Below are 14,040 nucleotides of genomic sequence, written 5' to 3'. Positions count from 1 at the left end.
TATTACAAAATGGTTTTATAGAGTAAAAATGTTACCTGATTCCCCCCATACATTTATAAAATATCCAAGGCATCACTAGTAGCTCCTTGCTGAACTGTTAAGGGCTGAACCCCAATACTGCTGAGCATGTTCCAGAGAGCAGCGGGATCTTGGGCTCCGGCAACCCAGTTTCAGGCAAAGGCCTGAAGCCTGAGGGGTCCTGGGATTTTATTGGTCCAGTTCTCAGTTCATGTTTGGTTTTTGCCAGACCTGGCAGTGCACAGGGCTGATTCCTGGATCTGCACTCGGATCAATCCCTGGCACTGATCTGGGGGTCTCTGTGGGGTGCCAGGCGTCAAACCTGGGTGAGCCACACTCAAGCACAGATCCCACCTGTGCTTGGCTCTGGCCCCGCTCTGAGCTCCTGGTCCTTTCCAGGAAGGTGGCCCTGCCTGTGGCCTACAGGGGGTTCTTCCTGACATCGATCATCCCGGGGCTGGCCTTTCGACGGGGCTTGGCCAAGGGTGCGAGGCTCCAAGGCGGGCCCAGGGGGGGCTCCACTGCCTCCCGCTGCCTTAGATCCTCAGAGCCAGCCTGCTCCTCAATGCACGCACTGGAGCGCCGCCATGTTAGAGGTAACGGGGCGTGGACCAAGTCCCTCGTCTCTTCCCAGGGGCCACGGCCGGTGCCCTCCGAGTGACAGGGCAGTTCGGGCGCCACTGCGTGGAGTTCATCCTCAACACTGGGGTGCTGCCGGCTCTCCAGGCACACGGCCCGCTTGTCCCCACCTATGAGAGCGACCTTGTCAGGAACGGGGCAGCCTCGCTCCCACAGCCCCATACCCTGAGCTCAGACACCCCAAGCTGCCAGCTCAGAAAGGGGCCAGCGACCTTACCCCTGCCCTGGGCCCCAGCTTGAGCACCCAGCTTCTGTCTCAGCTCCTGGTTCAGCCACATATGGCGCCCCAGCTCCTTCTCCAGAGTCTGAATCCTGGCCTCATACTGCCGCTTGCTGTCAGCCAACCCTTCTCCTAGGTGATCTGCAGGGAGAGAAGAGGCATAGGTGAGTTTTTGCGAGTGGGAAGGGGTGAGTGACAACACAGGCAGGGCTGAAATGTGGGATGCGGGCCGGCGAGGTGGCGCTAGAGGCAAGGTGTCTGCCTTGTAAGCGCTAGCCAAGGAAAGGACCACGGTTCGATCCCCCGGTGTCCCATATGGTCCGCCCAAGCCAGGGGCAATTTCTGAGCTAATAGCCAGAAATAACCCCTGAGCATCAAACGGGTGTGACCCGAAAAACCAAAAAAAAAAAAAAGAAATGTGGGATGCGAGCAGAGGTGACAAGCTAGCTGTTCATGGGACCATGTGTAGGCTGGGGTGAGGGTATACACAGGCAGGGATGAGAAGCTATATACAGGCAGGAATGAGGTCCTTCATGTGGGCAGGAGTAAGGGGCAGTACAGGCAGGGCCAAGGGGTTGCACGGGCAAGGCTAAGGGACTACAACTTGCAGGCAGAGCTGAGGGGCTGCATGTGTGTGGGCAGGGCTGAGGGCTTGGGCACCGGCGTGCAGGGCTGAAGGCGGGTGCACAGACTCGCCTCGGCTCTGCTGCAGTAGCAGCTGCATGCTCTGCTCATGTTCCTTCTGCTGCAGGGTGAGCTGTCGGTCCGTCTGCAGACGCTGCCGCTCCAGGGCCGCCTCCAGCCAGAACACCAGGCGCTGCTGCTCCTCCAGCTGCAGCTCCAGCTCCAGGAAGGCCGTCTGCTGCCGGTGCTGATCCTCCCGCAGCGCCACCACCTGCACCGCCACCGCCACCACCAGCCTCAGCGCCACCCAGGGCGCATCACACAGACCCCACATCCTACTGCCTATGGGGAGCATGGCAGGACCCCACCTCGGAGCCAGGGAAAGGTCCAGGCCGAGGCTGCCAAAGGTGCCAAAACACCTGCTGAGGGCAGAGAACCAGCTTCTGGGAAGGACCAAAGGGGGCCGGGCCCAGATCTGGCTCTGATTGTGTGCCCCTTTTGGGAAGAAATGTGCCCCACCCTGGGCCTGAGGCAGAGGCATTGGTGCAGCGCCCCACCTTGTCGAAGTACTTGCAGAGCAGGGCCCTGGTCTCCGAGGACGACAGGTAGCTGAGCTTGGCCATGAGGTTCATCTCGCACTGCGACAGCAGCGACGCGGAGGCCCGCAGCACCCGCTGGCGGCACGTGATGGCCTCGTTCTTGTACTCGATGGCGGCATCCAGGGCCTCGATGGCCTCATCTAGCTGGAAGAGTGTTCGCTCCTCCTGCAAGGATGGCTGAGATGTGCCCGCTGACTGGGTCCTCCTGAGCTAGCCGAGAGCCCAGAGATACCCAATAAAGGACAGTAGGGTCGGACGAAAGATGAGGAAAGGTGAGGTCTGAGGTACCAGGGGTGGGGGTAGAGGCACCAAGGGCAGGGACAGTAGTACTGGGGCGAGACTAGAGGTGTCAGGGGTGGGACTTGATGAGCTGATGGCGGGGCTAGAGGCAACACGGGGGCGTGACGGGAATAGGGGAGTCCGGGGTGCACCTCAGGGGACAGCAGGCTGCCCTGCCGCAGTTTGCTGTCGATCTCCAGCCGCTGCTTAAGCAGCGAGTCCTTCTCCTGGCGCAGGGTGTCGATCTCACTACGAATCTGCTGCTGGCTCTGGGCACTGCCCTGCCGCAGCTGCCCGCTCTTCTCCGAAAGCTCCTTCTCCAGGTGCTCCAGGCGACTGGATACCCGGACGATGTCCTCGCTTAGGGCCTGGGGGGCCGGGGAGGGTGGGAGAGTCCACAGGCCCTTAGATTCAAACTCAGGGAAGGGGCCGGAAAGATCACACAGTGGTAGGGCGTTTGCCTTGCATGTGGCTGGCTGGGGAGGGACCCAGTTTGATTCCCAGCATCCCATATGGTCCCCTAGCCTGCCAGGGGCTATTTCTGACTGCAGAGCCAGGAGTGACCCCTGAGCACCGCTGGGTGTGGCCCAAGAACCAATCAATATATAAATTACCATATTTTCCGGCATATAAGACGACCCCCTAATTTTGCAGTTAAAACATAGGTTAGGCCTATATTCGCTGTATCAGACAGAACGTTCTTGTGCTCATGTACCACAGTGAGCCAATCACAACAAGCAAAGGTTCAAAGGTTCTACTGTAATAGACTTCCTCTCTGACTCTAGCCAATCTGAGCAGGCTTTTTTATAGATTCGGGTCCAGAACATTGTCTAATTTGCATGCATAAAAAGCATTGGATTGGCTGAGTCAGAGAAGCGGTCTGAGCAGCCTGGCAGTGATTGGTGCAGGATCGAGTTGGAAAATTCGTTTTGTGGCAATATTCAGACAATTTTTGTTTAGCGGTATATTGAAACATTTTTCAAGATATACTCGGCGTATAAGACGACCCCCGATTTTCGGTTGACTTTTTTCGTTTCAAAAGTCATCTTATGGAGCCGGGCAGTGGCACTAGAGGTAAGGTGCCTGCTTTACCTGCGCTAGCCTTGGACGAACCGTGGTTCGATCCCCCGGCATCCCATATGGTCCCCCAAGCCAGGAGCGACTTCTGAGCGTATAGCCAGGAGTAACCCCTGAGCGTCACTGGGTGTGGCCCAAAAACAAAAAAAAAAAGTCATCTTATACGCCAGAAAATACGGTAATTTTAAAAATCTCAGGGAATGGGGCCGGAGAGATAGCATGGAAGTAAGGCGTTTGCCTTGCATGCAGAAGGACAGTGGCATCCCATATCGTTCCCGGAGCCTGCCAGGAGCGATTTCTGAGCACAAAGCCAGGAGTAACCCCTGAGTGCTGGCTGGCTGTGACCCAAAAACAAAAAGAAAAAAGAAAAAAAGAAGAGTCTGGAGCTCTAGCACTCTCGAGAGACTCGCAGGACCCAGTCCAGTAAGATCATGTTCCCTGCGGGGGACACCCAGCTGGCCCCACCTGGCTGGACCGGAGGCGCTTGCTCTCCAGGCCCGTTTTCTCCTGCATCAGGGCCTCCTTCTTGGCCAGAATAGCCTCTCGCTTGTGCAGCTCGGCCCCCAGCTCCTCCAGCGCCCGTCGCTGCTGCAGCACTTTCTCCATCTCCTGGTCCAGCCACTTCTTCTGCTCCTCGATCTTCTGCAGCCGAAAAAGGACAGCAAAGGAAACTCAGTTCAGGCATGGGGGGGGGGGGTCCCCAGGACAGTTAGAGCAGCTGCACCCACCAGCAGGAAGCCCAGGGGATGGGGCCCACCTGTTGCTGCTCCAGGCTGACCACGGAGCCATTGCTGCCACTGCGTCCCTTCCTCTGGAAGGCAGCGATCTCCTCCGTCTTGATCTTCAAGATCTTCTGCTGCTGTTCATGCTTTAGCTCCAGCTCCTGAGATTTGGAGGGACCCACCGGGTGGGGTGGGGTGGACAGACATGGGCTAGAGACACCAGAGTCCATACACGTTGGCCCTCTCCCCACTCCCAAAACTGCCCCATCCCTGTCTCTCTGGGGATAGAAAGCATATGCCAGTGGCCTGACTTGGTCTTCCAAATTCTTTTTTTCTGTTTGTTTTTGGGCCACTCCCGGCAGCGCTCAGGGACCATTGCTGGTTCTGCACTCAGAAATTGCTCCTGGCAGGTTTGGGGGACCATATGAAATGCTGGGAATCAAACCCAGGTCCATCCTGGGTTCACCACGTGCAAGGCAAACTCCCTATCGCTGTGCTATCTCTCCAGCCCCAAGGTCCTTCCAAATTCTGGCCCAGCCTTGGTCCCCTAAACTCATCCCTGCGCACGGTTCCCTCTGCTGCCTGGAGAGCAAGTGGCACCTTAACACGGTGCTGCCTCTTGTTCATCTCCATCTCCAGTCTCCGCTTCTGCTCCGTCTCCTCACGCAGGCGCCTCTGCAGCTTGCCCTGCTGCTGCCGCATGAGATACACGCTCCTCTCCAGCTCCTGCAGCCGCTTCTCGCTCTGCGCCGTCAGCGACACCAGCCGCTCGGTCGCCTGCTTCTTCTTCTTCAGTACCTGCGGCCCATATGAGGTGTGTGAGGTGGGTGCTGGAAGCCCGGGACACAGCCAGGGGCAACTCGGGAGAGGAACAGAGGCGAGGAAGATGCCATTCTATGCCGGATCCCTGCACGCCTGCATCATGGGGATGCGGCAGTAAAACAAGCCTAGGTACACAAAACCTGGGTTCCATCCCCGGTGCCAGGCACATGAGCTCATGCATAAGCACACAAACACAGACTGGGAAACTGAGGAACAGAGAGGTCGGGAAAAACTAGCAAGGACATGCAGGGGAAGCCAGGATGGAGCCCCACTCGGGCACATTCCAAGGGGAAGAGAGCACAGTGGTGAGTCGCCAAGCGGGACGGAGGGAGAACTGATGGTCAAGAGGATAGAGCCCAGCTGGCAGGCCCACCAGCGCACGGCCCCTAAAAAACAAGGACGAGGGCAGGGACGAAGCCCGGGCCTACTCGCACTGACCTGCACTTGACTCTGAGCAGCGGCCACCCGCTGGCGGAACTCCTGGAGCTGGCACCGCTCACTGGCATCCCGAGGCTCCCGGCCCTCTAATTCCCGCAGCTGCCGCTGCCCCTCGCTCAGCTCGGCCCTCACGCGCTCGGCCTCCTGCTCCAGCTCCCGGATGCGCCTGCTGTGTTGGCGGTTAAGGGCCTGGGCCGCCTTCCCTGGAGCAAGGGCTGGGTCAACTGAGCAGGTCCACACCCTTCTACCCCACCCTAGAGCACCCGATGTGCTCTGGGCTCCCTTCCATCTCTGCACTCAGGGACCACTTCTGGGGGTGCACGGGGTTCACTCCTGGCAGTGCTCAGGAGACCCTATGGGCTGCCAGGAATCGGACCCAGATTGGCCACGTGCAAGGTAGGTGCCCTCCCTGCTATATCCTCACTCCAGCCCTGTATTAAATTTAGCTCTGTTATTTCGTATGCTCACAACAGCAATGAGGGGGGAAGCCCTGTACTCACAATCACACTGATGAGGGGAACACAGGCTGGCTACCGTGCCCCCAGTGGACGGGAGGTCCCGGCCAGCCCTACCTGTGCGGACCAGCTCTCCAATGAGCTCTTCCTTCATGCGGATGTTGATGGCTAATTCTCGAATCTTCTGCTGCGCCTGAGCCAAACGCCACTCGGAGGCTGAGGCAGCCGGGGGCTGGTGGGGCCAAGGGGCGGCCTGGCTCTCTCCTGCTGCAGTGAAAGAATCGCTATCAGGAGCAGCCGGGAGGGGAGGCAGGCTCAGGCATCATGCATGGTCCAGGAAGGGAGAAAAGGCGGCCGCCTGGTCACCTCGGGGTCCCACGAGGGTCGTGTGGCTCTCCCTCTGTTCCCACTTGCTGAGGCCGTTTCTGGAAGGGAAAATCTGCCATCTGAGTCTGCCCCAGACCTTGCCGTGGGCCACTCGGAGGGTGACCTCGAGCTTTCTGGCAACCAAGGTCCCCCTGTCAGCCCTGGGGTGGGCTGGAGGTTTGGAGACATGAAAGGTACCAAGGGTCACCCCAGGGCCCACTCAAAGCAATACCTGGGCTCTGAGCATGCAGTTCCTGCCCTGCCTGCAGGGAGCGCCCTTGAGACCAGCTGCTCCTCTGAACTTACCTTCCAAACGCCAGGTCCTGCTTCAGCTCCTCGTCCTCCTCTTCCTCCTCCTCCGAGGTGGAAGAGCCTCTTTCCAATCGGTCCGTCTCTGACAGCAGCACAGTCCCAGGCTCCTTGTCCCCTGTCACCTGCCAACATGTCAGGGCCACAGAGTAGCTAAGAAGCAGGGTGAGCTCCCTGTCCGTGGAAGTATGCAAGCCCCAGGAATCTGCTGCCTCCTTCACCCCCTCTCCAGTCGGCCCAGGGATGCACTGTGGCATACCCCCCCCCCCCCCGGCCCTTCTTCCAGTGACAGTCTTGAAGACCCCTCACCTCTCGCCAGTTCTCAGGCCCAGCTTCCTTTTTGGAGACGCAGGCTGGTGGTACCGCGCCCAGCACAAGCCCCTGGGTACCCCCCAGGGGGGCAGTGTGAGGTCGAGGCAAGAAGAAGTCGGCTGGAGGGAGCCCAGCTCTGCCCCAGCCAGGCCGCACCAGCTCCAGCCGCAACCGCAGCTCCGCCATTTCCTCCTGCTGTTCCCGTAGCCGGTCGCTCTGCAATGCAAGAGCAGGACTGATGGGGGGTTCAGTGAGGGGGACACATAGGATATTGGGACCCACCCCACAACCCAATCATTCCATCCTTGAACATTTCCCGCCATGCCACTCTCTGCCACTAGAGAGCGAGGGAACAGCCCTGACCCAGGTACAGGGGGTTAAAACAGGGCCAAGTCCCCCTCAGCATCAAGATAGCACCCAACAGGAAGCAGCCCCTGAGCACCCCTGGGTGTGATGCCTAAAGAAGCAAACAGGGGGGCTGGAGAGATAGCATGGAGGTAAGGCTTTTGCCTTGCATGTAGAAGGACAGTGGTTTGAATCCCGGCATTCCCATCTGGTTCCCTGAGCCTGCCAGGAGCGGTTTCTGAGCTTGGGGCCAGGAGTAAGCCAGAAGTAACCCCTGAGTGCTGCTGGGTGTGACCCAAAAAACAAAATAAACAAATAAATGAAGAAGCAAACAGGGCAGCTCTGTAGCCCTCCCTCACTCTCTGTACCTGTGATATGCCTCAATACCATTCCCCAACTGATCACCTGGCAGTACTCGGGGACAAGTACTTTGACAAGCCAGGGATCAAATGCAAGTTGACTGCATACAAGGTAAGAACCATCCCCATTATGCTATCACTATGCAAGCCCCCCCTTTTATTTTTTGTTTTTGTTTTTCTGGGGGGGGCCACACCAGATGGTGATCAGGGGTTACTCCCAGCTCTGTGATCAGAAATCACTCCTGGAAGGCTCAGGGGACCATATGGGATGCCAGGGATTGAACCCAGGTCAGCTGCATGCAAGGCAAACACCCTCCCTGCTATACTATCACTATAGCTTCTCCCCCGTTTATTTTTTAAATTGTGTTTGGAAGCCACACTCAGCAGTGCTTACTCCTGGCTCTGAACTCCCGGATCACTCCTGGTGGGCTCAGGAAGACCATAGTGTTAGGAATCGAGTCCGGATCAGCCTCTTGCACAAGAGCCCTCCCGCTGTCCTCCCACCTCACCTGCAATTTATACTGTTCCATGGCATCTTCCAGCGCTGCCAGAAAATCTTGGTTCTCCTCTTCCAGGCGGGCCACCTGGCTCTGCAGGGCCAGCAGCTGTGGGGCCGCCTCATCCTCCTAGGGACAGGAGGGGAGCCTCAGAAGCAGGACATACCTGGGTCCCATCCCAACCCACCCCCTGTATATGATGATTCCCTCTGACCCATTGGCCACCTGGGTTTTTTTGTTTGTTTGTTTTGTTTTGTTTCAGGGCCACTCAGATTACTCCTGGCAAGCTCAGGGGACCCGATGGGATGCCAAGGATGGAACCCAGGTCGGCTGCACACAAGGCCAGCGCCCTCCTCATTACACTATCTCCCCGGGTCCCTTTTGGGCACCTATTGAACAATGACAACCCTAATAAGATACTTGTTGGATCTTGCCTGCAAGCTGGCCACAGGCCACATCTGCAGCCCTTCCCTCATGCCCAAAGGAAAGTGGTGAAGATCATCTAAAAAGACCATAGCGCAGCAGTAGGGCATTTGCCTGGCACACGGCTGACCCAGGATGGACTGTGGTTCGATCCTCGGCATCCCATATGGTCCCCTGAGCCAGGTGCAATTTCTGAGCTCAGAGCCAGGAGTAATCCCTGAGCGTCACCGGGTGTGGCCCCAAAACAAAACAAAACAAAACAAAACAAAACAAAAAATGCAAATGAAAAGACCCAGTCCTCCTCTGAAGGGCTTTTCCCACCTGACCCTCTCGGGGCCCCTGCGGCCCTGGCTCCTCCGAGGACACACACTCGATGCCACTGTCGGGCCCCGACGCGGAGCTCAAGGTGCTGCGCTCGCCATCCAAAGCGCACAGCCAGGCACGGACCTTGCGGGCCGCGGTGCCAGGCAGTCCAGGCTCGCTCTGCAGCTGGCGCAGGAGGCTGCAGGCGGCGTCGCTTCGGGCCCGGTACCGTGCGCACTCGGAGCCCAGGCACGGGGCAGCCTCGGAGGACACCGAGAGGGAGACCGAGGCAGCGTTGGCACTGGCATTGGCCGGGCCCGAGCGAGCACAGCGGCCTCGGTGTATGATGCGCGTCTCGGAGCGGTGGCGCGGTGGCACAGGCACGCTGGTGCCCGCTGCCTCCTCGGTGGCACGCTGGGCAGAGACGTCAGGTCGCCAGTTGACGGTGGCACGGTTGCGGATGTTCTGCGCGCGGCTGGCATAGTTGAGGGTGTTGAGGGTCTCGTCGAAGTCAGATGCAGAGGGGCTGACACAGGCGATCATGGCTGTCTTGGCATTGCCACCCAGGGAGTCTTTGAGGATCCTGAGGAGCCCACGCAGAGGAGGGCGGGAGGGGAAGGGAGGGAGGGACGGAGGGACGGGGAAGGAAGGAAGGAAGGAAGGAAGGGAGGGAGGGAGGGAGGGAGGGAGGGAGGGAGGGAGGGAGGGAGGGAGGTGGAAGGGAGGCAGAAGGAAGGGAGGGAAGGAAGGAGGGTAGGGAGGAAGGGAGAGAGGGAGGGAGGGAAGAAAGGAGGGTAGGAAGGAAGGGAGAGAGGGAGGGAAGGAAGGAAGGGAGGGAGGAAGAAAGGGAGGAAGGAAGGAAGGAAGGAAGGAAGGAAGGAAGGAAGGAAGGAAGGAAGGAAGGAAGGAGGGAGGGAGGGAGAGAGGAAGGAAGGCAGGAAGGAAGGGAGGGAAGAAGGGAGAAAGGGAAGGAGGGAGGGAGGGAGGGAGGGAAGGAAGAAAGGAAGGAAGGAAGGGAAAGAGGGAGGGAGGGAGGGAAGGAAGGAGGGAAGGAAGGAAGGGAGGGAGGAGGGAGGGAGGAAGGGAGGGAGGGAGAGAGGAAGGAAGGAGGGAGGGAGGGAGGGAGGGAGAGAGGAAGGAAGGAGGGAGGAAGGAAGGAAGGAGGGAGGAAGGAAGGAAGGAGGGAGGAAGGAAGGAGGAAAATAAGGACGGGAAGGAGGAAGGAAGGGGTAGAACCATGAGAGGTTTGCTCCCCAGAACCCATGATGCGTCCTGTGCATCCCTCGCTCCCCATGGCAGGAGCCCATTGGCTCTGGCCTGGTGCGTACCGTGTGATCTTGGAGTCGCGGTAGGGGATGTGGCTGCCTCGGCGCTGGGGGTCACCCAGGGCACTGATGACATTGCCCAGCGCCAAGAGGCTGCTGTTGATCTGGATGCTTTCCCGGAGTCGCTCCCCGCGGCTGCCCGTCTTGAGCACACGCTCCGAGCCCGCCAGGTCCACGAAGTGGAATTTGGACACGAGCAGCTGGGCCGGCGGGGGCCGTGGCAGGCGGCTGGGAGCTCGGCCCCGTTGCTCCAGGGTCACGGTGAAGACAGTGTGCGAGCGGCTGGACAGGCGGTTGAGGTGGGTAGAACCCGTGTGCCGGGCCGCATTGCCCACGTCCAGGAGGCTCAGCGCCTCGTCCAGGCCTTCCACGTCCACCTCCTTCACTCCACACAGCACTGCGGGTGCAGGGAAAGGAAACTTCCTTCCTGCCCAGTCCAGCCAGGTGGCTCCAGGGATTCCCAGCCAGCCAGCCAGCCAGCCAGCCAGCCCCGGGCCCAGCAGGTGGGAGACCCTGCACCTTCCTCACCGACATTCCCACGCTCGTCCTCCCGGAGCTGGATGTCCCGGCTGGCCGTGCCCACCTCCAGCAGGTCGCGGAACTCCTCCTTGTAGACCTCCAGGTAGGACACGTGCACCAGGCAGTCCAGATCATTCTCATCGATGAGCTTGAAGGTCTCGGCCATGGCCCTGGGGATGATGCCCTGCTCGTCCTCGTGGGGGGAGGCTGCGGGGGGACATGTACACACACGGGGCCTCCTGCCCAAAGCCGCCGGGCTGTACAGTGGAAAAGGGGAACGCAGAGCCCAGCAAGTGTCGGGTAGGCCAGGCTCAGAGGGGACGAGCAGAAGGTTAAGGGTTTGGAAAGGGAAGCGGAGGCCAGAGTGACAGTACAGCAGAGAGGGTGTTTGCCTGGCATGGGGCAGACAGGGTTTGATCCCCCGTACCCCATAGGGTCCCCTGAGCACATCTAGGTGTGGCCCAAAAAACAAAATCAATGAACAGTAAGAAGGAACCTCATGGTTCTATCCCTTCCTCTTTCCCATTCCTTCTTTCCCTTTCTTCCTTCCTCATTCTTTTTTCCTTCCTGACTTCCCTCCTTTCTTCTCTCCCTCCTTCCTTCCATTCTTTCCCTTTCTAACCCTTCCTTCCTTCCTTCCTTCTTTCCTCTCTTCCTTTCCTATTTTTGGGTCATTCCCAGCAGTGCTCAGGGCTTACTCCTGGCTCTGCACTCAAGGTTCATCCTAATGGGGTTCAAGGGCCTCTATTGGGTGCTGGGAATGGAACCCGAGTCAGCCACATGCAAGTCAAGCGCCCTCCCTGCTGTAAGATCTATGATCACTCCGAACCTTTTATTATTATTATTATTATTTTTGTTTTTTGGGTCACACCCAGCAGAGCTCAGTAGAGCTACTCCTGGCTCTAAGCTCAGAAATCACTCGTGGGGCCGGGCGGTGGCGCTAAAGGTAAGGTGCCTGCCTTGCCTGCGCTATCCTTGGACGGACCGCGGTTCGATCCCCGGTGTCCCATATGGTCCCCCAAGCCAGGAGCAACTTCTGAGCGCATAGCCAGGAGTAACCCCTGAGCGTTACCGGGTGTGGCCCAAAAACCAAAAAAAAAAAAAAAAAATCACTCGTGGCAGGCTTGGGGGACCATATGGGATGCCGGGATCAAACCACCATCCTTCTACATGCAAAGCAAACACCCTACCTCCATGCTATCTTGTTTTGTTGTTGTTTTATTTTTTTTAGGTATAATTTTCACAGAGGAAGAAACAGGGTCACAGACAAGGAGAGCGGATTATCAAAGGGGAGACCACAGAAGTCGCCTGTGTGTGACCACATCACCAGCCAAGAGGAGGGTAGCTCCTTAAGAGGCCCAGTAGGCCTCACTTAAAGTCCCCCAAGTTGTTCACTTGGGGCGAGTTGGCTTCCAGTAACCCCCAGAAGCAGCCAGCCAGCCAGGCCACGCGCCTGCTCTCCCCGAGACACAGAGGCAGCACCAGGCTGGCTATTGGCGGCATCAGGAGACCCACAGTCCTGTCCTCTGCTGGGAAGGGCCAGGCCTGGGGACAGCCGGAGGGCTGGAGCAGAAAGTGCCCCTAGTCAGTTCACTTACCTACACTGGACTCCCCCATGGTGTAGGTCTTGCCCGAGCCCGTCTGGCCATAGGCAAAGACAGTAGCGTTGATGCCCTCGAAGAAGGCATCAAGAAGTGGCTGCACGCAGGCCTGGTACACAGCCTCCTGCCCTGCAGCCTGGTCCAGCACCAGGTGGAAGCTGAAGTGGCGGTCTCGGCCCAGCGTGACGCGGCCCTCAGCCGGCTCCACCAGCAGGCAGCTCTGGTGGCCATGAAGCAGTTCCTTCGGCAGCAGCGGGCGGACACGCAGGGCCACCAGGACCGGGGCCTCCTCTGTAGCCAGCTGCCTTGGGGCCTCCAGACCCATGTTAAGGGGCTGCGGGAGAGGAAGAGGCCGCCACGGGCATCAGGCCCCATGCCACCACAAGAGGGTTCCCCATGGCCACAGAGCTGAGACCTCCTTGGGGAAAAGACCCCAAGATGGCTGTGTGCCTTTGCCTGAGATGACTCTCGGACAGATGCAGCAGGAACCCCTCTCGCTGCTGGGGTGCCCCGAGTCTACCTCTAATGTGGCCCCACCGTCTTCAGCAAAGCTTTCTGCCTCAGTCCCCGCTCTGAACACCAAAGAATCTGACTTCCAACAGTCCCACCACATCTGGACAGATGATAAGGACTGAATCACCTTCCACATACCCTACTTTGGTTTTGGGGCCACACCCAGCAGTGTTCAGGGGTTACTCCTGGCAGGCTCGGGGAACCCTACGGGGGGGGGGGGTGCTGGGGATTGAACCCGGGCAGGCCACCTTGCAAGGCAAACGTCTTCCCCGCTACACTATGGCTCCAGTGACATTCCCCCCACTTTGAAGACCCAGCCTGTGATGTAACCCCATCCAAAGTGGCCCCTCACCTGTCCAGATTGCCTGGACTGATCCTGAGTTTCTGGGACTGCCCCCCTCACTTCCCCAGCCAGACCCAGCAGCAAGCATCCACATGGTTGGGGTTCCCCGCCAGTTCCCACTTCCTCCCAGGGGTCTCATGTCCCTGGGGTACTACCCAATCAAGAGCAAAGAGCCCTCTAGGACCCTCACCCTAACCCAAACCACCGGGGATGGCGTGCGGGGATGGGAAGGGTGTCCAGGCTCCAAGCAATCCTGTCCAGGGCCCAAGGGCCCAAGAGGAACCCGCGCACCTCCATTGGGGTGCAAGCGCCAGGACAAAACCGGGGCGCATGGGCCAGGAAAGTTTGTTTGCAAATATGACGACAGAAGTGGACAGTCCTGACCATCGGAGCTCGTCTGCATCAGACCCAGTGGGGAATCGGGGAGCAGAGGCCCTGCTGGAGAGGGTCGGTGGAGGCTCCCCAGGGGTTCCAGAAAGTTAAGCCAGGATGGGGGCTCCCCGTGCCGGGCCCGCGCGCCCCAGCTCCAGGCCAGCACCCAGCGCCTTCCTGCGCCCTGCACTACTCTCAGGAACCCAAGCCTACCTGTTTTGGGGTGCCTGAAGCCCCCGGAGACTCAGTCAGGCCCCGAGTTCCAGCGCGGCGCGCTCCGATGCCGTCATCGGGACCCCCCTGGTCCCCCCAAAACCCCAAACCCCGCCCGCTGGTGGGGCGGCACCGCCAGTCGATGGAGGCGGGAAGGGGAGTGGCCGGGGCCTGAGCGCATCTCCTGCTTCCCATCCACGCAGAGAGGCCTGATGGCCCCAGGAAGCCAACCCCGGGGGTCCTGGCTGGCAGGGTCTCTGGGTTTTCCAGCAGGGGACTCCCAGTTCTGCTCAAGCATCCCTAGGAAGCTTCTTTCCGCACCCTAAAGGTACCCCAAGTTTCCCTGG

General features: G+C 59.2%; 1 protein-coding gene across 1 annotated transcript; it reads right to left on the bottom strand.

Annotated features, from left to right (window-relative positions):
* Window positions 1-385: 385 nt before the first annotated feature.
* On the bottom strand, window positions 386-13,745 carry KIF7 (kinesin family member 7). The gene is made up of 19 exons (XM_049783941.1): window positions 13,694-13,745; window positions 12,250-12,586; window positions 10,661-10,858; window positions 10,136-10,529; window positions 8,826-9,390; window positions 8,094-8,210; window positions 6,878-7,096; window positions 6,566-6,693; window positions 6,260-6,318; window positions 6,011-6,160; window positions 5,439-5,641; window positions 4,779-4,976; window positions 4,214-4,339; window positions 3,922-4,098; window positions 2,532-2,747; window positions 2,059-2,265; window positions 1,574-1,772; window positions 875-1,018; window positions 386-767 (listed from the first exon to the last, which is right to left on the bottom strand). The coding sequence occupies exons 2-19, from the start codon at window positions 12,575-12,577 to the stop codon at window positions 439-441; spliced, it is 3,957 nt and encodes a 1,318-aa protein (XP_049639898.1). The 5' UTR covers window positions 12,578-12,586; window positions 13,694-13,745; the 3' UTR covers window positions 386-438.
* Window positions 13,746-14,040: the final 295 nt, after the last annotated feature.

Source organism: Suncus etruscus, chromosome 11, assembly GCF_024139225.1.
Source record: "Suncus etruscus isolate mSunEtr1 chromosome 11, mSunEtr1.pri.cur, whole genome shotgun sequence".
NCBI lineage: Eukaryota > Metazoa > Chordata > Mammalia > Eulipotyphla > Soricidae > Suncus > Suncus etruscus.
Note: the sequence above shows the minus strand (reverse complement) of the source record. Positions and strands in the feature narration are given on the sequence as shown.

Coding starts and splice junctions, on each gene's coding strand:
- KIF7 (XM_049783941.1), bottom strand. CDS start 12,577: ATGGGTCTGGAGGCCCCAAGGCAGCTGGCTACAGAGGAGGCCCCGGTC. Junction 6,161..6,259: donor GACCCTCGTGGGACCCCGAG/GTGACCAGGCGG, acceptor CTTTCACTGCAG/CAGGAGAGAGCCAGGCCGCC. Junction 2,266..2,531: donor GCAGCCTGCTGTCCCCTGAG/GTGCACCCCGGA, acceptor CCATCCTTGCAG/GAGGAGCGAACACTCTTCCA.